Source organism: Phascolarctos cinereus, unplaced genomic scaffold (assembly GCF_003287225.1).
Source record: "Phascolarctos cinereus isolate Bilbo 61053 unplaced genomic scaffold, phaCin_HiC Scaffold_5;HRSCAF=322, whole genome shotgun sequence".
Classification (NCBI taxonomy): domain Eukaryota; kingdom Metazoa; phylum Chordata; class Mammalia; order Diprotodontia; family Phascolarctidae; genus Phascolarctos; species Phascolarctos cinereus.
Genome location: NW_027555958.1, coordinates 43,475,012 through 43,496,420, shown reverse-complemented (window position 1 = coordinate 43,496,420; position 21,409 = coordinate 43,475,012). Strand labels below are relative to the sequence as shown.

The following is a 21,409-nucleotide window of genomic DNA, read 5'->3' as shown; positions in this document are numbered from 1 at the left end:
TATTTTAATCCCTTTTAAAAAGCTTTTTGTCTTCTTCCTTTCTGGTTCTCTTTTACCACTCTCCCTTCTACACACTTCGTTCAGGTGACCCCAAACTGTTGCCTTCCTTCTGTTGCCCTGAAACTCAGTCTGCCCTCTCCACATCCCCTTTTCCTGGCCTTAGCTGATTTCCAAACTTCTAGTAGAAGCTGCGTTAACCTTGTATTTCATGCCCCATTTTGTGTCAGGACACAGGTATGTGGGATGGATGGGTAGAGGGAGGAAAGTTTACTTCACTAAATGCTTGGGTTTCAAATGTTGGAATACTGTCTGGCCTCTTCCAAGGCTTCCTGTCCTGAATGGTCTCCCTTCTCCTCAGCCCAGTTTTCCTTTCCAGGGTACTCAGAGCATCTTCCTCTGCTGTGCTTTACCTGAGCTCTCACTACCTGCTTCGAATAGAACAGGTAGAGTGAAAGGAAAAGGGTGAGTTCCTTCTAACCTGTCCTAGGCATTGTATGAGCCAGGTTGAAAGCCACCACTGTCTTCTCTACAACACCCTTCAATAAGTATTGAACACTTAATTGTTTGTTCATCCTTCCTTCTTGAAGAGGACCATGACATCAGGAAGGGGATGCCATGACTTGTAAGTGAGTTAGATTTAAGTGAGGGAGGGCTGTGCAAAGTCACCAGCCTCACTTTCTTCTCTGGCACCATCTGGGTCCAATGGCAAGATATATGTCAGAATGATTGGTGATGGTCCTGGAGGCAGTGGGAGACCATGGCCTTTTAAAGCTAAGGTCTTTCCCAGGTCTCAGTTTGACTGATGCAAGCCCATTCGTTGATTAAGGCTAGGTAAGAAATGAGGCAAACAATGGTCTCTTACCTAGTTAAAAAAAAAATTATTTACACACATACATACTGAAATCTGGAAGGAGAAGACCATCAGGATTTCTGGCCAAAACAAAAACAATTGCTGTTTACACTCAGAGCAGTTAGGGACCCTATGGGCTTGGACTGGGACCTATGTTTGTCCAGTCGATGAGAACCAGAGTGATTTGGGTAAGATGTGGTCCTTAAGAAAGAAAGCTAGCCTATACACCCCAAGATATCTTGTGAGGTTTCAGTGATCAAGATTTACATTCTTTTGGGTAGAACACCTCACAGTTAAGGGTATGATACCCACTGTGGACAGAGGGAAAGGAGGAAGGAAGGAGTTGTGTTGCCCAACTGGAACTGGCCAGTTGGGTCCCCAGTGGGGCAGCTCATGCTACTCACAGGTGGTTGTTTGTCCTTCTTTCTGAAGAGGACCATGCCATCAGGAGCGATGTCATGACTGAACAGGTGAATTGGATTTAAGTAAGGAAGGGCTGTGCAAAGTCACCAGCCTTACTTTCTCCTCCGGAGCCACCTGGATCCAGTGGCGAGATATAAATCAGGACGACTGGAGATGGTCCAAAAGATAGGTTAAGAATTGAGGCAAAAGATGGACCAGTTTGCCTTCTCAAAAGAGTCAGTCTGGGAGGGGAGGACACACCTAATGTATGCATGATACACGTGACTTCAAAAACTTTACGATCTGATTGGGAAGCAAAAGACAGACAAAAATTAACTTTTAAATGAGAGAAGGCAATTTTTAAGTGCCCACGTTATGCTCTGTTAGACACCATTGTTGGCAAAAAAAAAATACTTGTTAGGACTTGATAGAAAGGTAAGGTTTCTAGTTGGGAAAGTAGTATGGCAGAGGTAGGTGGGAACTGGGCCTTGACAGACAACCTGGGTTTGAAGGTGAAAGGGTACGCTGAGGATAGATGTTCAGAGGGAACAATAAATGTGACACGGAAGAGGCTGATTGGATGGCTTGGAAAGGTAAGCCAGATCACTATGGGCTTTAATGCCAAGCTGAGAAGTTTGGACTTTATCCTGTAGACAATGGAAGGCTTTTGAGAAGGGAAAGAGATGTTCAAAGTTAACGAGGACACAAGGCTCAGGGGGGAGATAACAGTCTAGGATACCTTCATTCAGTGACTTAAGGTCTGCTAAGGACTTTATTGTCTTCATTTTACAAATTGGGAACTGACACTCTTTAAGAAGTTATTTGCCCCGTAGCCACACATCCATTGAGGGGAAGGATTCAAAACCAGGGTTCCCAACTCTCAAGTCCATTGTCCTCCCCACTACCCTTCACTACTTTTCAGGAAGGTGTTGCTGTGAAATTCAGGTGAGAAGTGATCGAGGCCATGGTGTGGTAGCATTGGTAATGGAAATGAAGGAACAGATTCCAAAGGATTCCAAATTCCAAAAGGATTTGGAGAAGAGTCCGCTGACTGGCAGACGGTAACTCAAGACACTTAACTAGGCATGTGTTCCTGGGCAGTTGAGTTTTTTCATCTTAAATTGAAATGATGTATAAATGCCAATTAATCGTTTTTTCTTGGTGCAGTGGCAAGGCTGCTCAATTTGGGTTCGGAGGACTTGGACTAGACTGTCCAGCTCTGCCACTTACCACTTGTATGACCCCAGGCAAATCTTGTCTTTATACTTCAGTTTCCCTCCTTTTACGGGTAAAGAATGAGTCTCAACAGCTCAAAACCTCTATTCTTTTTACTGTGTCCAGCCAAAGATGACTTGTCAGTTCAGGCCTCCCCCGCTGATTAGCTAAGGAGAAGCATTTTTCACTCTGAACAAATTAGGCTGAGGAAGTGCACTACTTACTTCAATTACTTTGACCTTGGGTTCCTTTTGTTAGTCTGCTTCTTAGTCTCCACGGGGGGCTTAGATGGGGTTTGGCCAACTCTAGGGAGTTTCTGCCTTGTGTCAGAGGAGCCCTCCAGTGGTCAGCAGTAGTACATGCTGTTTATTTGACTGTCATTCACAGTGCTGTCTGTGCAAAGGACTAAGTGCTAACATGTAATCTTGGGACTGATTAGCATGTGTAAAAATTAGGAAAATTAATACAGATCATGAAGATAAAAGAGTGGGAAACCTTTGAAAGATCATCTTGCTTTTACAGTGGAGGCTTTGCAACTTTTCCAGTGTTTTATATCTAAATTCTTATATCCAACCATAATTCCTCCTGAATTGACTTAAATCCATTTCCTTTTCAATCTTTCAAGGGCAGAAAACAACTTCTCATCCTCGTTAAAATCCCCAAGCGGTATGTATTTCATTATACTTTGGGTTTCTGCGTCCAGTGGAGACAATAGTCACCCTTTAGACTTCTCTAGGTTATTTTATTATAAACATTTTCTGTCTCTTTATATTTTAATCTTGTTTTTACTGATTTTTGTTTTGTTCTGTTTTTTACATTCCTTTTATTTTTTTATTGATCCTTTCCCCTCCTCTGCCTGTCATCCTTGGTAACAAAGATTTAAAAGGAAAGAAGGGGACAAAAGCTATTCTGCAAAAGCAACCAATATGGTAATAGTTCCCGACAATGTATGCAACATTCCACAACCAGTCGCCTCAACCCTTCAAAGAGGAAAGGGATGGGGCAGCTAGGTGGCGCAATGGATAGGCCACTGGCCCTGGAGTGAGTTCAAATGTGACCTCAGACCAAACATTTGACACGTACTAGCTGTGTGACCCTGGGCAAGTCACTTAACCCCAACTGTGTAAAAAAAAGAGAGAGAGAAGGACATGTGTTTCTTAACACTTCACTTAGGTGAAGTGAGCAGGAAGAGAACAATGACTACTGTTCAGAAGAAGAGAACTACCCTTCATAGCAACAATATTGTAAAAACAAGTAACTCTGGAACAGTTAAGAACTCTGATCAAGTCAATGACCAGCCACAATTCCCAGTGGACTCTTGATGAAATATACTTCCCATGTCCTGACAGGAAGGTGGTGGACTTGGAGTGTAGATTGAGACACATTTTTGGATATGTCAATGTGGAAATTCTGCTTGTTATTTGTCACAAGGAGTTTTTCTCTCTCTTTCAGGGTGATGGTGGTCAGGGAGAGAAGGTGGACTATGGTTAACTGAAAAAATAAAATTTAATTAAAAAAAACCTCTGGGGTCAAGTTTGGTGATTATAATTCCACAGTATCCACTTTTGTTGTCTGTCCCTTTATATATTGTTTTGTATATGTTATTTTCCTGGTTTTCCTTACTTCACTGTCAGTTCATGAGTTTTCCCATGCTTCTCTGAATTCTTCATATTTGTCATTTTTAATGATGTAGTAATTCCATTCATGTGTCACAGTTTATTTAGATATTCATTTCCCTAACTGATTCATCTCTGATTTAGCCTTGGGAAGAAACTAGGTGGGGTAGTGGATTGTGCTGGAATTGGAGTCTGAAAGACCCTATTCAAATCCTGTCTGAGGCTGTGTGGCCCGAGACAGATCACTCGACTCTTCTCAGGCTTATCTGTAAAATGGGGCTGGTAATAGCAGGTTGGTTGGTTGGTTTCCTTCATTTTTGAAGAGGACCCAAATGACATCACTATGTTGGAATCAAAATATGGTGTGTTTAACTGTGACTGATCAGAATAATAAGAACTTGGAAAGCTCTACCCACACGTTGGGCACAAAGAGTCCATGTGAACTTTTGGGGTGGAGATGTCTCTAAATTTTCACATCTCACATTTCACTGAGCTACTACAATTCTGCTTTACTCAGAGCACAGTGCCACCTTCGATGTGGGCACAACAATCTGGGTGGTCCTTTGCCACTGTCTCCCATGTCACACAATGGATTCCAGAGTTCTTAAGAGAGACCTTTAGAGTGTCCCTGTATGGCTTCTTCTGACCACCATGTGAGCACTTGCCTTAAAATAGTTTTTTAATCAAATGTACATTTGGCACTGGCTCTCACTGACTTGGCCAATAATGGGTCCCAGCCGGAGCCCAAGCCTTACTTGCTCATTGTTTGGCTTTTGATTGGCTCAGAGTGAGTGTAAATAGTAATTGTTTCTGTTCTGGCAAGAAATTCTTTGGGTCTTGCCCTCCCAGATTGATTCTTTTTTGAAATTGTGAAGGCAAACTAGATCATCTTTTGCCTCAATTTTTTTTTTTTTGGTAAGGCAGTTGGGGTTAAGTGACTTGCCCAGAGTCACACAGCTCGTGAGTGTTATGTGTCTGAGGCTGGATTTGAGTTGGGTCCTCCTGACTCCAGGGCCAGCTCAATTCTTAACCTAGCCTTTAATTACTGAATGGGAGTTGCCTCAGATAAACAGATCTGGGAAGACCCTAGCTTCAAAAGGCCAAGGTCTCCCACTGCATCCAGGGCCATGGCCAGACATCCTGACCTATGTCTTGCCACTGGACTCTGAATGACTCAGGAGGAGAGAGTGAAACTGATGACTTTGCAGAGCCCTGCCTCACTTAAATCCAGTTCACTTGCAAGTCAGGCCATCACCCTCCTGATGTCATTGGTCCTCTTCCAGAATGGAGTGACAACAACATTCGGCATTCAAACAATGTGGCCAGCCCATCAGAGTTGCTCTCTCGGCAGTAGAGTTTGAATGTTTGGCAGTTTAGCTCTAGAAAGGACTTCTGTCCAGTACCTTATCTTGCCAGGTGATCTTCAGAATCTTCCTGTGGCAATTCAAGTGAACACCTGGCATGGTGCTGGCAGACTGGGTTTGACAAACATACAACAATGAGGTCGGCACAATGGCTCTGTAGACCTTCAGGTTGGTAGGTAGCCTAATAATCTCCTCTCCCATACTTTTTCTTTGGAGCCTCCTAAACATTGAGCTAGCTCTGGCAATGTGTATGTCAACCTCCTCATCTTTGTATATGTAGCATACTGCCAGGATAAGTGAACTTATCCACAGCATTCAGTATTTCTCCATTTGCTACAACTGATGGTTCCGTGGATGAATTGCTGTGGTGCTGGCTGGTGGAGAACCTGGATTTTCTTTCATGTTAATTATTGGACCAAAATTAGCACAAGCAGCAGAGAATCGATCCATACTTTGTTACATCTTAGCCTCAGAGGCTGCATTGATCCTCAGACTGACCTTGTGAGCTAAGTACTGTTATCATTTTGCAGAAGAGAAAACAGGATGAAAGAGGTTAGATGATCTGGCCCAGGTCACACAGCTGGTAAGTGTTTTCAGTAGAATTCAAATTCATGTTTTCTAGACTTCAAGTCTAACACTGTACCTGTCTAGATAAAAGGCATCCTAACCAAAATTAACATTCAAGAGTGGCACAGTATTGGGTAGTCAATAAATAATTATTAAGTGCCTATTTGCCAGGCACTGTGCTAAGTGCTGGGGCTACAAATATGAAAAAAGACAGTCACTGCGCTCAAGGAACTTACAGTCTAGATGAGGAAGACAAAACACAAAAGGAAGCTGGAAAAGGTGAGAGGAGAAGATAGAGGGGCATGCTGGAAAAGTCAGAGGAATCCCAAAGTAATGCAGCCGAGTAAGAAATGAGAGGCATGGGCTGAACTCTCTCCTTAAACGGAGGTTTGGAGTTCATACCTCTACTTTCCAATCCCAGAGGCAAAGGCTAGTGATGAGATGGCTCCCAAGGCTGATGAGATCTTACAGGTTGATGAGATTAGCCGGAGAATAAGCCTCCTGGGGCATGATGGAAGTCAGAAGTCCAGAAGTACTGCAGCCAGGTGAGAAAAGAGCAGGGTAGGTGTGAATGTCCATTTACTTGCTTGGAAGGACCATGCCCATTGACGATATCACAGAAACCTTTGACTATTTCTTGTAGCCACTCTGTATCATCTCCAGTTCATACAGACTTAAAAATACGGCAAAAAGTAGACACATGATCTAATTAGGATCTGACCCAGGCAAAGTGTAGTGAAGAGATGTCATTGCCTTTTTAATGCATTTGTGCATTAAAACTACAGTTACAACTACAGTTGTCTTTTTTCAGATTTTTCAATAATGTTACTAACGACTTCTGAGCAATTATAATCTCTGGGGTTTTTTTTTGTTTTTGCTTTTTAGGCAATTGGGGTTAAGTGATTTGCCCAGGGTCACACAGCTAATAAGTGTCAAGTTTTTGGTCTGAGGTCGGTTTTGAACTCAGGTCCTCCTGGCTTAAGAGCCGGTGCTTTATCCACTGCGTCACCTAGCTGCACCTGGTTTGTTTTTTTAAACTGTACATGTACCTATCAATGTGCCTTGTAGTGTATTTGTATTTTCAGAGGTTTTGCCTTTGTCTCTACTGAATTCATTTTTAGGTAGAGCCAAGATGATTTTGCACTTTATTCTTGATTCATAAACTCCATTTTGGAAAAAATCTTCGAAGGCGAAGCATTATTTTTCTTCTTCAAGCTTTGAGGGTGAAGAATTTGAAGAACGGTGCCTGCAGCATTGCGGAAGGGGGTGGGGGGGGGGGCGCTGGCGCGGTACTCGCTCCTTTAAATTTCCTTAGCCTGCAACCAGCTCCACCTATTGTTTGGTCAGGATTAGGGTGCGGAAGAAGACCGTATCATTTGCGGCATCCCAAAGGAGATTATAACCCAGTCACCTATTTAAAAATATAGATATAGACCTGGAAAGGTGTCGGATTTCTAGGGCACAATGTTGCATCAAGGGGTGGTTACTGTATCGATATTTTTTGCCATTTTCCTTCGCTGAAAGGAGAAGGTTCACTATGAAGGGAGAAGGGTATTTCCAGAAATGACTGATGCAAAAACAAACGGTATAGAAAAAAGTGTTTTTTTTTTTTTTAACAGAAGTCCACATCCATCCGTTAGCCTCTCTTCCCTTTCCGTTTTTTTCTCTCTAGGAAGCACATCCAGTTCGTAAAAGCGGGGCAAACCGTACGGCTTTGAGCAGTTCCCTACAAGCAAGGTCAGGCCTGGAAACTGCATCCTCCCTAGAGAGCTAGCTTCGGAGCTCTGGGTTCCAGTCCAGCCTCTGACACATGCTGGCTGTGTGACCCTGGGCAAGTTACTTAAGGTCTCTGTGCCCTTGGCAGGGTGCTGACCTGCACTGGCAGAGGGAATTCCCTATACCAACGAAATGCCACGTCCAGTCCCCACCCCTCGCCTTCTGAACCGTCCACTACAGCGCAACTAGCCTGGAGAGGGCGAGGAGGAGCCCTTCTCTGGTCTCCGGGTTTCTGGTTACGTCACGAGCTTCTCTCTGCCGCCTCTCCCACTCCTGGCCTACAACTCCCAGAGAGCCCCGCGGCTCCCACTGTATAGCGCAAGCGCCTGACCCAGATAGGGCCCTGGGATTGGAGGGGCGGGTTAAGCCAATAGGATAAAGCATTGTTGGGTAGTCCAGAGGAGCCGGTCCCGGGGGAAGGAAGGCGGCAAGATGGTGTTGGAAAGCACTATGGTTTGGTAAGGGACCGGGTCCGGGGGCGACGGGAGGGAGCGGAGCGGGGCCGAGCGGGGAGCGCGAGGAGCCGCCGCCGGCGCCACCCGGGAGCGGGGACGAGGCTGCTGCGGCTCGTGCCGCGGCGGCCCCGGGCGGATTCCCTGAGTCATCCCGGGGCCCGGGAGGGCAGGCTGGAGGGGGCGGGAGAGGCCGGCCCGAGGGTCCGGGGCCCATCGCGGCGCTGCCGTGCGGCCCTTGCAGCCGAATCTGGGCCCCCTTCCCGGGCTTCCCTTCCCGTGCCTGCTCGGGCTGCAGCCCCGCTCCTGCTCGCGGGGGGCCGTGTACACAGAGGCCCGAGGAGCCGTCCCTGCCCCGGAGCCTTGTCACTTGATTGCAGGGACCAGAAATATACCCAGAAGCACGTCTGCCCCGGGAACGCTGCATCGGTGCTGAGTGGCGCTTATTGTGGTGGCTGGAGCAGGGTCGGCCGAGTTAGAGGACCGGGTTCTGATCCCCTCTTTGCACCGTGGACCGGTCACTCGGCCTTTCTGGTTTCCTCATCCGAGAGTTTTGATTCGATTATGAATTCACATAGGGGGACCTTCCTGAGGAGGCAGGTCTTAGAGGATGAAGAGGAGGGAGGGCTTTGCAAAAAGGGGACCCAGCGTGATCGAGGCGATGCCAAAGATTGAGAAGGAAGGTCTGTTGGCCATTCAAGGCTCCTCATAGCCTAGCCCCCTCCGACCTTTCCAGCCTCCTTACATCTCACTCACCGATAGGTATTCTTCGGTCCAGTGACACTCCATCTCTTGGCATTTTCTTTGGCAGTATCCCATACCTGGGAGTGCTGTACCCTCTTGGCCTTAAGTCCCAACTAAAATTCTACCTGCTGTTACCCCTCTCAATTTCAGTGCCTTTCCCCTGTTAATTCTTTCCTGTCTATCCTCTATGTAGCTTGCTTTTTATATATTTATTTGTATTTTGTCTTTCCTGTTAGATTGTAAGCTCATTGAGGGCAGGGACTATTTTGTGCCTCCTTTTGTATCCCTGATGCTTAGCACAGTGCTTGGCACGTAGTAGGCGCTTTAATAAATGTTTATTGAATTGAATTATAGGATGAGGAGGGCTTGGGGAAGAAGGAGGACCTGGCATGAGCAAAGAAGTGCCAAAGTTAATGTTGTCTTAAGGGAACAGAGTTGATGGAGTTGAGGAGTATGGTGGATTCCTGTTGGGAGTGATAAGAGTAGTAGTAAAAAGTGAAGAAGGGTCCAGATTGCAAAAGGTCTTGATTGTCAGAGTAAAGAGTTTGGACTTTATCTTATAGGTAATATGAAATCGTTGGTTTGAAGGTTCTTGACCAAGGTGAAATGACTGTGCAAGGTAGCTTTTTAGGAGGAGTAATATAGTAGCAGTTTGGTTGTATTAGAAAAGGGAAAGATTTGCAGCAGCAAGACAGTTCACTTCAGTGATGTGGGCTTAACAGTGGTTTTAACAGGAATGTAAAGGAACGGACAGCTGTGAGAAACTTAAAAGAATCCCACATAGCAGTGAGGGGCAGGAGAGTCAAAGATGCCTTTGAGCCTCAGTAACTCAAGGTAATTGACATAAATAGGAAAGTTCAGCTTTGTATGTTGGATTTTGAGGAAAGACGATGAGTTTAGTTTCATGCATCTATAGTTTGAAATGCTACAGGGCTCTCCTGGTACAGATTTCCAGTAGGTGCAGAAATGAAAGGAGAGAGGTGGCATTTGGTCAAGAATATGTATTTAATGTCTGCTGTGTAACTGTAGGAAAGCATTTTAAAAACTAGAATCTAGCCCCTGACCTAAAAGAGATTACAAGCTAATTTTGTTTAAGGTTAAACCTATCCTCTCATGCTGTGGCTTTCTTGAAGATGGGGAATATTTCTGTCTTCACTCTGTTATTGAGCCCCTCGCCTCATTTGGCTGTCTCTTTTCCATCCCTTCTCCATGTGTTCACTTTGTTCACAGTTCAGTTTTTTCCTTGTACTTAGTAGCCATTTGAATTGTTCCCAAAGCTTTTGTTTCTCCTTTCAAGGAATTTGGGTTCAGATTAATCCTGGAAGCTAGAGAAAGAACTCTTGTTCAAAATGCTTCTTACGCTTTTTGGGAGGATATAACTAATTGGGATCAGTGAGGTCTTAATTATCTTAATGTGACTTAACTGTTTTCTGGATTAGATTTAGCTCATTTTTAATCATGAAATTAAGGCTCTCTGAATGGAAAGGGACCTCAGAGGTCATGTATTCCAGCTCATTCCTAAACAGGAATTCCCTTTATACCATCTGATAGCGATCCATTCTCTGCTTAGAGATCCCCAGTGATGGAGAGCTCACTATCTGCCCATTCCATTTTTGGACAGTTCTTACTGTTAAGAAGTTTTCCTTCTATGAAACCTAAATTAGTCTCTACAGTTTCTTAGTTTTGTCCTTTATGGCCAAAGTAAGGAGTTTGGACTTCAGTTTGAAGGTTCTTGACCAAGATGAAACGATAGTGCGAGGTAGCTTTTTAGTAGGATTAATGTAGTGGCAGTTTGGACGTACAGGAGAAGGGAAGGAAAGTCATAGGATTTCAGAGTTGGAATGGACCTCTGCTGATACAGTCCAATAGTTCCAAAGTTTGATAATTTAAAAAAAAAATTGCAGCCTACCCCATGATACTAGTTTTACTGCTATTATGTATTGATTGAGAAAATATATGACAAAGTGCTACTGAATTCAGTAGCCTTCAAATTAATTTGTATTGTATTAATAACGGCATCTACATGCATTTTAAAAAGTTGTAATATATTTGTGAGGCATTCATCTACAGAAGGTGTATTTGCTTTTTTATGATACTGATGCATTTAATGTGGTGGCTGGTGCTACTTTTTAGTTCTCAGAAAAAGCTAGTTGAAATGATAAAAGTTTAAACCACAGATTTGGTTCCACAGCTAGCTTCTTTCAGTATTTAGATTTTAGTGCAACGTGTAAGAAATCCACTTTTGTAAGCGTATGTTGGAGGAAAAGGTATTTCACAGCCTTACCTGACAGAACTAACATCTAGCTAGAATTCAGCCTAGTAATTTTGTGTAAAGGTTACTTTTAAAGAATTGTCACGTGAAGGTTCCCGTAGACTGACTTGTTGGTTTGATGTGAGATCTGGGAGTGTGGTGTTACTAACATTTAGTGTAGATTTTTTTAATAAAGTTGTATCTTGAGTTAGGAGCTGTACTTGTGAATATGTCCCTGCATTTGCAGATCCCTTCTAATAACTGAATAATGTTTTGACTCTACAAGGGTCCACAGGTTGGGAATCATTGACTTAGTCTAACTTGAACCTACACGGTTATCTTCCTAACAACATCCTTGAGAATTGGTTATCTAGCCTTTGTTTAAAGACCTCAGGGAAATCCTACTATCTTCCAACATGGCCCATGATAGCCCTGTAGGTATTTGAAGAGAATGATCATATCTTCACCTACTCAAATGTCTTTTATCCAGTGAGACCCTTCCTAGCTTCTTTAATCTTGGGTACCTCTCAGATCAGTCCCTCTCCTGGGCCTCTCCACTCCACTGTTTCTTCTTTCTTCTGTTCTTTTCCCTCTGAGGCTTCTCGGCCTTTTTCCCACACCATTAGTGTGTGCTGAGTTAGTAGAAGCATTTTACTGTCAGGTGAGCCACAGCATTAGAACTTGTCCTGGACTCACTCCATCAAAGACAAATAGAAATGAATTTTGAATTCTCTTCCTACAGCATCCATCAGTTAGCTTAGATCATCAAGTGTGTGGACCACATTCATGTGCATGTTCCATTATGGGCCCAAAGCATTTGTATCCCTCACTGTGGTCTCTCTGTGGTCCTGGAGGATCGAAAGGGAGAAGATAAGGGGAAGCTTGGAAAACTCATACCCTTCCAACCTAATTTTCATAACTCGATTTGTCTGCCTTGTCTATCCCATCTTTTATCAAAGTTGCTGACTAAACTCCAAGTGACCAAGTGTAGAGAAGCAGCAATAGGACTGGACTTGTAGCAAAGTTCAGATCCCAGTTATGACAGTGACGAGGATCATAAGATTAGAGCTGGGAGGTGTTTTATAAAGGAGCAAACTCGGGCCCAGAGAGGCTACATGGGGTGTCCAAGGTGACACATGCAGGGGTGCCAGAGACTGGCTACGTGACCATCAGTGAGTCAGGTAACCTCTCAACCTCAGTTTCCTCATCAGTAAAATGGGAAGGATAAACGCTTATACCTGGTTCATAGGCATTGCATAGATTTGCTCTATTAGTATTTTTTTTTCTTTAGCTAGTTTGTATCTTATTTGTTTGTATTGGTATGTCTGCTGTTTTGCAGATATTCTTAAATTTTGCCTGCCTCTGGGAAGCTTCCCACTTAGTGAGAGACGTAGAACATTAACACATCAAAGACTTAAGAATGCCTAGAAAATAGTATTTGCGTTAGTACACCCTGTATATCCTAGTGCACAGGGGCTTAGGGGATGTTGAAGGGTCCCAGGAAGTAAGAAGGGTGATGTCTTAGGAATCAGACTTCCCAGGAACGTTGTTCATTCCCCACCCTGTGCTCTACTCCCACAGCGTTGACAACAGTGAGTACATGCGGAATGGGGATTTCCTGCCTACACGGTTGCAGGCCCAGCAGGATGCAGTCAACATAGTGTGTCACTCCAAGACACGAAGCAACCCCGAGAACAACGTGGGACTCATCACGCTGGCCAAGTACGGAGACTGGACTTGGGCTGTGGCACCGTTTTCCCATGAATCAGTCCATTTGTGGATCACCTGAAATGGGCTGCACACTCTCCCTTCTCCCATGTGTAAACAGAGAGAATTCTAACTCACTTTAATAGCCTAGACAAAACATAGTGAGATAAACTGGTTAGGGGAAGCCCGAGTTATAGTTTATTCCAGAAGCAATTAAGAATGCCTTTTGGATTATTGATGTCACTTTGTATTGACCACTGACAAGTGACCATTTCTCTAAACTAATTGTCATTGTGAAAATGGATTTGGAAAAGAGAGCTTAGACAGAGGGGGCAGGATTGAAACAGAAGGATAGACTAGGGGGCACCCCTTCCCAAGACGATGGGATTTCATTGGGCTGGCTCCCTTCCGAAAGTGGTCCTGTCAGCGAATCTGTGCTCATTAACTTCTGTGTGGAGAGTCCAATAATAGTACTTGAGTCCTAAGGGGATAATAAGGGGGAAAAGACAATCTCTGCACCTGGGAAGCTTCCTCTTCAGTGGAAGAGATTGGACACACATGCAAGTGAAAAATAAGTATAAATTATAGTAATCCTAAAAGGAAAAGATGATTGGAGCAGTTAGGAGGCATTTACGCTGGCCTGTATTCACTTGAGCTGTCTCTCCCCTTCCTAGTGACTGTGAGGTACTTACTACACTAACCCCTGACACTGGCCGAATTTTGTCCAAGCTCCACACAGTTCAACCCAAGGGCAAGATTACCTTCTGTATTGGCATTCGAGTTGCCCATGTAAGTGTGACAGACCTTCCTGGCTGTGGTTCCACGGGGCTTTCATACCAGTGTTTTTCTTTTTTCTTTTCCCCTGAGGTAATCTCCCCGTACTTCCCCAAATCAAGCAGGAGTGATCTAGAGGTGATCCAGAGATATTTAGCTTTGAAAATGGAAAAGCGTTGAGGTAGAGTCCAAGATTCAGGGAATGTGAGGAGTAGAGAATGACTTTGGAGTAGAAATACCAGCCTTTCCCAATGCCCAGAGTGTAAAAAGGGTGCTGGGGTTTAGACCTTGGGGAGATCTGGGACTTGGGAGAAGGAGAAGCAAGGCCAGTGAGATCTCCTTTCCTAGAAACCATAAGAAAGGTCCCCTTTTCTGGGCAGGGGGGTGATTCAGTGGGCGGGCAATGATCCCTGGGTTGTCTCTGAGATTAGGATTCCTTTTTCCCTCTACAAGTTGGCTCTGAAACACAGACAAGGCAAGAATCACAAGATGCGGATCATTGCTTTTGTGGGCAGCCCAGTGGAAGACAACGAGAAGGACGTGAGTCTAGCCAGGGGACAGGGACGGGGATGGGGATGGGGATCTGGAAGATCAGAACATTTCTGGGGGTGTTTGGGACTGTGGACCTTAGCGTATAGCTTAGATGGCAGTGAGGATCTACTTGGATGGGTGAGACTTCCCCCATGGAGCTGCTCGATGTATATCTGGATACTCATGTTCCCTCAGGCCTGGAGAGGGGACAGTTAGGGTGAGAGGGCCCTGTTTGTCTGGAGCGGGGCTCTTCTCAGGAGGTGAGAAGAACAGGCAGTGCATACTAAGAGGCAGTATGGAGTTGGGGGAGGAGGGCAAGGCTTGAAGTGAAGAGACACAGACTCATATCCTAGTTTTGCGACTTAGCAGTGTGACAGTTAATCCCTCTGAGCCTTAGTTTCCTCATTTTTAATATCAGGAAAGTAATTATAGCTAACATTTATAAAAGACTTTACATTTATTATTTCATTTAGTTAGTAATGTTCCTGCCCCCTACCTCACAGGTTGTTTTGGAGAGAGCCCTTTGTAAATCTCGAAGTGCTATATGAATGTGAGTTGTTATTTATTTTATTTATCTTCCATTTTCCCAACTCCCTTTGTAGCTGGTGAAGCTAGCAAAACGGCTGAAGAAAGAGAAAGTGAATGTTGACATTATCAACTTTGGGGAGGAGGTAAGTGGGGGGCAATTGGGGACCTGACTTGAACAGACCAACAGGGAAGAATCGTCGGGGTAGTGAAGAGATTCCTTATTTAGAGCTGTAGGATGGGACACGACAGTGGGAAGGACGATGTTTCCCTAGTGAGATTAGCGAGCCCATATTGTTCTTCTCCCCAGGAGGCAAACACAGACAAACTGACAGCCTTCGTGAACACACTAAACGGCAAGGATGGCACCGGTTCGCATCTGGTGACGGTGCCCCCTGGGCCCAGCCTGGCTGATGCCCTCATCAGCTCCCCTATCCTGGCTGGAGAAGGTGGTGCCATGCTGGGGCTAGGGGCTAGCGACTTCGAGTTTGGGGTGGATCCCAGTGCCGATCCTGAGCTGGCCCTGGTAAGGGGGCAAGCCCCGATCCCACACAAACCCCCACTGTCCCTGATACTCATACTTCTTGCAGCATCTCTAGGACTCCTAATCATTCATTCAACAGATATTCCTTGTATACCTACTAAGTGCAAGGCACTGCTTGTATTTCCGTCTCTTTCCCCCACACCCCTTAAACCCCCACTCTCTTTCTGATTATCCAGTCTTTGGAGGCTCTAATCTCAGGTTACTTCTTTGAGCCAGTTTCCTCTGGTCCTTATAATTTGGCCCCAAACATTCACCTGATCCCCTTGTCATACTACCCAGTTGTCCTTTTCAGCCTTTTCCCTGGGACACAGACCAGAATCCACTCTTTTATGCTCTTGCTCTAGAGCTCCATGTACTTTTCCTAGAGCTGGAGGAGGTAGGAAACTAACTTGTGCCCTCCCCTCCTCCCCTCAGGCCCTTCGTGTATCTATGGAAGAACAGCGACAGAGGCAAGAGGAGGAGGCCAGACGGGCAGCAGCGGCCTCTGCTGCCGAGGCAGGGATTGCCACAGCTGGGACCGAAGGTGGGGGTGAGACATGGGTACCTAAGGCTGGGTAGGCTGGAGACCAGGAAGAGGGCAGTATGACAGAATGGAGGTACCAGGATATGGGAGAGAAGATCTGGTGCCAACAGATCATTCTAAAAAGCCAGGCAGAAGCCTGGGGCAAGGGCACACTCTCAACTCCTTGGTTTTCCTCCCCCAATTCCTCAGATTCAGATGACGCCCTGCTGAAGATGACCATTGGTCAGCAGGAGTTTGGTCGAAGTGGGCTCCCTGACTTGAGCAGCATGACTGAAGAAGAGCAGATTGCGTACGCCATGCAGATGTCCTTGCAGGGAGCTGGTGAGTGAAGGACGGGAAGCAGAGGGGACATGGACAAAGGGCACAGGGAGGGTGCTGACCAAAGGGACCTCTCTTTTCCAGAGTTTGGTCAAGCAGAGTCAGGTGACATTGATGCCAGCTCAGCCATGGATACCTCTGAGCCTGCCAAGGTAAGGGTTGGCCTTTTGCCTCCAACTCCCTGGAAACTCGTTAGCATCTAAATCTAGGCTCCGATTCTAGCCTCCCCCCACCTAGTCCATAATCATCTTGTACTACCCCTGGAGAATCCTGGCATTCTCCTAAGGCTTGCTTATTCTTAGTATTCTTAACTGTGGGAAGTCGTGGAAAAGCAAAGACATTCTTGCTGAGTGGAAAAGACACAGGGAACTTGGTCTTAGGGAAGGGAGCAGGAGAATCCTGTTTTCTCTCTTGCTGAGAGGAGCACATTAGACAGTTCTTAGAAGAAGCAGATTTGTTTGAATATGAAAAGGGAGCCAGGGTGGCAAATTATCTGTGTCCCGGGGATTCTGTCTTCCTTTGGCCAGGGATGTCCCTCTTGCCTAGGCACATTCAGGGGTAGGAAAGGAACCTAGGGACCAGACATAGTCTCCCTGCCCCAAGATTAACATTGTCATTTCCCTAGGAGGAAGATGATTATGATGTGATGCAAGACCCTGAGTTCCTGCAGAGTGTCCTGGAGAATCTGCCAGGCGTGGACCCCAACAATGAGGCCATACGAAATGCCATGGGGTCACTGGCCTCACAAGCTACTAAGGATGGCAAGAAGGAAAAGAAAGAGGAGGACAAGAAGTGAGGCCAGAGGGCAGGAGGGCTTGGTCTCCCCAAATGGGGCTGAGAAGGTTGTGGGGGGAGTTGTTGCGTAGTGTTTAGGTGAAGCTCTTGTGTAACAGTTAACAACCGAAATAAAGTTTGGTGATTTTTTTTTCCCTTAAAACCAAAACTACCACTTTGGGTGAGGGGAAGGGCTGCACACCAGGAAAAAGGGGATTGTTGGCTGCCTGGGGCCTCTGTGGCGTGTTCACTGTCGGAAATAGATAAAGGAGCCAGGAAGTGAGGCGAGCTGATCAGGGAGCTCTGTTCCTGGGGTAGAAGAAACGGAAGTTTGCCAAACAAAACAGATGTGGACTTCAAGTCAGTAGCAGATCCAGTCTTAGGAGGATTCATGGAATTTAGAGCTGGAGCCCTTCACTGTACGAATGAAGAAACTGAAACCCAGACATAGTTAAGGACTTGCTCAAGAGCACGGTCACTGAACTAGGATTCACCCTTTGGGGCCCACTGACCCCAAAGTCTGCTCTTTTGGTTACAACACATTGTCCTTTCCCCCCCCCCCAACGCTGCTTGTTACTGTGGACAGTGACTACCCCACGTGGCCATCCCTGGCAATGGCCACATCTAGGGATTCTGCCCAACCTGACAGCTCATTCCAGGACTTGAGATTGGTTCAAACTTGTCAAGTGAGGGCTCAGAACAATTTTTTATAATTTCTGCATTTTAGCTAGTCCTGGCCCAGCCACACCTCATATCCCCAGTCATGTAAGCTGCAGTATCAGAACATAGAAGCCGTTTCCCTGCCTCCCTCCTTTGCCATTTTTTCACTATTTGTTTCTCTCTTTTTTTCATTTGTTCCTTCTTTGGGCAATGCATAGGTGAGGCTGGAGAGCTCAGATGGCTTCTTTCAATCTGTCATGTTACACTGAGAGGACATAACAGGCATGGCCCTTCCCCTAAGAATTAAAGGAATTGTGGTGTGGGATTGGGAAGCTCTAACATAGGCCCATAGGGCAGTTGGCTGGGGAGCCTGTGGTGGCTAGTGATTTTCTTCCTTAGACTATTGATGTTCTGTCACATGCATGTGAAGTTCTTTCCTTGGGTAGTGGAGAAGAGTCACGATTTTTGTCTTTGCATCAGTGGTATAATGCTGCACATTCCAAATTGGGCAGAACTGGATGGTGAGGACATTTGTCATGTAAGATGGCCGGGGCGGGGGGAGGTGACTTTGTACCCACGGTGCCCGGCACATCTTTTTCTTACCACAGATGGCCATCAAAGACAGGCAGCGTTATGCAGTGGGTAGAGCTTGACTGTGCTTGCTGAGTGATCCTGAGCAAATCACTCCAGTACTTCATGCCAGCTCAAGCTATAATTTGCAGAGGAGATGTTGACTTGCATTAGTAGAAGGAGTTTTCTCCCCACAAAGCTTCCTTTCCCAGGATTATCAGGATCCAGGCCTTATTCCTATCTCCATTACCAAAGTTTCAAGTCAGGATATTGGTAGTTTCATGCCAGTGGCTTCTCTATAGTCATGAGCATTTTCAATCTCACGCCAATCCATGCCTGCCATTAATAACTGACATTTAGAGCTTTAAAGTTTGCAAAGGATTTCACACACATCATCTCTTGATCCTCACAACAGCCTTGGGAAGTAGGTACAATTGTCATCTCCATCTTATAGATGAAACTGGGAATCGTGGTTACAGCTTGCCCATGGTCACATGACTATCAAGTAGCTGATGGGAAATGCAACTCCTTATCTCTTACCAACTACACAACACTCTCCAAGTCGCCCCCTTTCCTGCGCGCCCCAAATATGTATACTTCATCCATTCAAGGTACCCAGAGTTGGGCTCTGTGGAGACTGCCCATTCTGGCTTCTCTTCCCTGTTCCCATCTCTCTCCAAGCCCTTAGTACCAGCACTGAGGGGTTCCCTGGGCTGAAGTCAGACCGTCCTGGAGCAGCTCAGGTTAGCAAAGAAGGGATTGTTTGCACTGGGAGGGGAAAGTCTCAAAGATCCAAACTGAAGGGGAAAAGAAGTGATGAAGTCTTCAGTTTATACAGGTCGTGATGAGGAGAGAGGCTCTTTACAAACTAAAAGGAATTCGATTTGATATTTTTGCACAGAAGATTTGACTATATGGTATTTTATGTAGGACAGAAAGCCTTGTGTACAATGTCAAAAAGGAATGGAAAAAATAAATCCTTTTTAGTAAGTATACAGTCCAATATTTTGTTCTGAAAAGGGAGAGAGAGCTTTATAGGGGTTGTACCGTAACAGAAAATGACATGTGAAATGACAAAATCAATAAAATTTTAAAAAATCTTTGCAGTAATAAATGCTTATTGGATATATCTGATAAAAATCTGACATCCAGCATCTATCAGGAATTTACCAACATTTATGTTAAAATCTATTTCTGGGTACTAACTTGCAGTTTTGGAAGGAAGAAACATAACTTGTCAGTGATCACCTGAAAAAAAATGCCAAGCTTTCAAACTACTCTGGCATATCACTTTAACTGTTGAGACTTAATTATTAAAAGTAAAATTAAGTAATTGTGGGGATGTGGGAAAATGGGCACCCTATTAAACTACTCATGGAGTTGTGAAATTAGTGTGGTTTTTTTGGAAAGCAATATGGCATACAGTAAGTTCCAAAACTGGCAGCTACATGGCACAGTGGATACGTCATCAACTAGGCCTTTAGTCAAGAAGACCTGAGTTCAAATGGGCCTCATGCTAGCTGTGTGACCCTGGGAAGTCACCTGTTTGCCTCAATTTCCTCATCTGTAAAATAAGCTGGAGAAGGAAATGGCAAAACATTCCAATTTCTTGGCCAAGAAAACCCCAAATGGAGTCACAAAGAGTTGTTCATAACTGAACAACAAAAGTTCCAAAAAACTATTAATACTTTTTGACCTAGTGATCCTATTAGACCTATACACTAAATATGTTATTGAAGGGGGGGAAACCCTTTTATGTACATAAGAATAACTTTACTTAAAATAGCATCAATTAGGAACAATACATATCTCCATTGATTAGGAAATGATTGAGAAAACTGGTAAATTAATATGGAATATTATTGTGCCATTAAGAAAAGAGAAGTATGAAGAATACAAATGTAGAAAGAACATGAAGTGATATAAAGTGAAAAAATCAGAACAACGTGTACCCTGACTACTAACAAAACAAAAAAATATACAGAAATAAAAGAACAGAAGGGGACTTGGTAGCAGATGGGATACACTTTTTCTTGCTGTTTTGTCGAAGTTAATATGCACTTTTTAAAAAAAGTAAATATAAATGTATTATCCTAAATTTTTTGTTTATTTAAAGGTTTGTTATTTTTTTTTTTTTGGCTAGGCAATGGGATTAAGTAACTTGCCCAGGGTCACACAGCTAGTAAGTGTTAGGTGTTTGATGCCGGATTTGAACTCAGGTCCTCCTGAATCCAGGGCTAGTGCTCTATCTGCTTTGCTCCCTAGCTGCCTCTTATTCCAAGGTTTGTTGGTGGTTACAGTTTGGAATAAAAACATTTTAATGATTTCAATGCAGACATTACCTCCTCACCCTAATAAGGTCAGGATTTCTTTCAACGTGTCTTCTAACCTAGGCTTGGGAGTCTTAGGTGTTGGGGAAAGTCTCAGGATGCCAGTTTAGTATGTGTCCATTTTAATACTCCTCTGAGGACCAGGCCCTGAAACAAATGTTTTTATAGATAAGAAACTTGAAAATCTCTAGATTCGGGTTCTATCTATACTCCCATTCAAATACAATTTCTAAGGGCCACTGGCCAGAATGCAGAAGAATAGCAACTGATTTTGTTGATGGCAGGTTTTCATAACAAAGGTGGCTTCCACTGTACCCAGAATTCATTTGCATGTAAATCTGTGTGCTGGGAGCTTAGGGGGTTCCTCAGCCCCCACACACAATTCGGGTATGATTTTAAGGGAAGTCTAGTGAGGGAACTCAATGATAATTTTGTATCCCCAGCACTGAGCATGCAAACATATACAGAGCAAGCAATATGTAGGATAAATAGGAAATAATTAACAGAGGGAAGGCACTGGAATTAAGAGGGGCTGGAGAAGGCTTCCCGTAGAAGGTGGGATTTTGTTATGACCTAAAAGAAGCCAGAGAGGTCAATAGTCATGGTGGAGGAAGGAGAGTGTTCCAGGCATGAGGAAAAAGCAGGTAGAATGTCCAGAACCTTGTTGCTGGAACAGGCAGGGAGCCAGTGTTACTGGAAGAGTATGGGGTGTAAGAAGATTGGAAAGGTAGGAGGGGACAAGGATATGAAGGGCTTTGAAAGCCAAACAGATCATTTTGTATTTCCTCCTGGAGCCACTAGGATTTATTGAATAAGGGGGTGACATGATCAGAGCTGTGCTTTAGGAAAATTATTTTAATGGCTAAATGGAGAATGAATTGGAATGGGGAGAGACCTGAGGCAGGCAGGCAGACCC

At 44.7% G+C, this 21,409-nt stretch overlaps 1 protein-coding gene across 1 annotated transcript in view; it reads left to right on the top strand.

Moving 5' to 3' along the window:
• Positions 1–19,263, top strand: part of LOC110216678 (putative PIP5K1A and PSMD4-like protein) — a 50,878-nt gene extending 31,615 nt beyond the window's left edge. The window contains exons 17-28 of the mRNA XM_078155469.1: positions 6,436–6,559; positions 7,687–7,720; positions 8,157–8,248; positions 12,819–12,959; positions 13,619–13,733; positions 14,172–14,258; positions 14,852–14,920; positions 15,085–15,300; positions 15,733–15,841; positions 16,031–16,162; positions 16,244–16,311; positions 16,785–19,263. Coding sequence (XP_078011595.1) covers positions 6,436–6,559; positions 7,687–7,720; positions 8,157–8,248; positions 12,819–12,959; positions 13,619–13,733; positions 14,172–14,258; positions 14,852–14,920; positions 15,085–15,300; positions 15,733–15,841; positions 16,031–16,162; positions 16,244–16,311; positions 16,785–16,955 — 1,358 coding nt within the window. The 3' untranslated portion in view covers positions 16,956–19,263. The remainder of the gene's footprint in view (positions 1–6,435; positions 6,560–7,686; positions 7,721–8,156; positions 8,249–12,818; positions 12,960–13,618; positions 13,734–14,171; positions 14,259–14,851; positions 14,921–15,084; positions 15,301–15,732; positions 15,842–16,030; positions 16,163–16,243; positions 16,312–16,784) is intronic.
• The last annotated feature ends 2,146 nt before the right edge of the window (positions 19,264–21,409 follow it).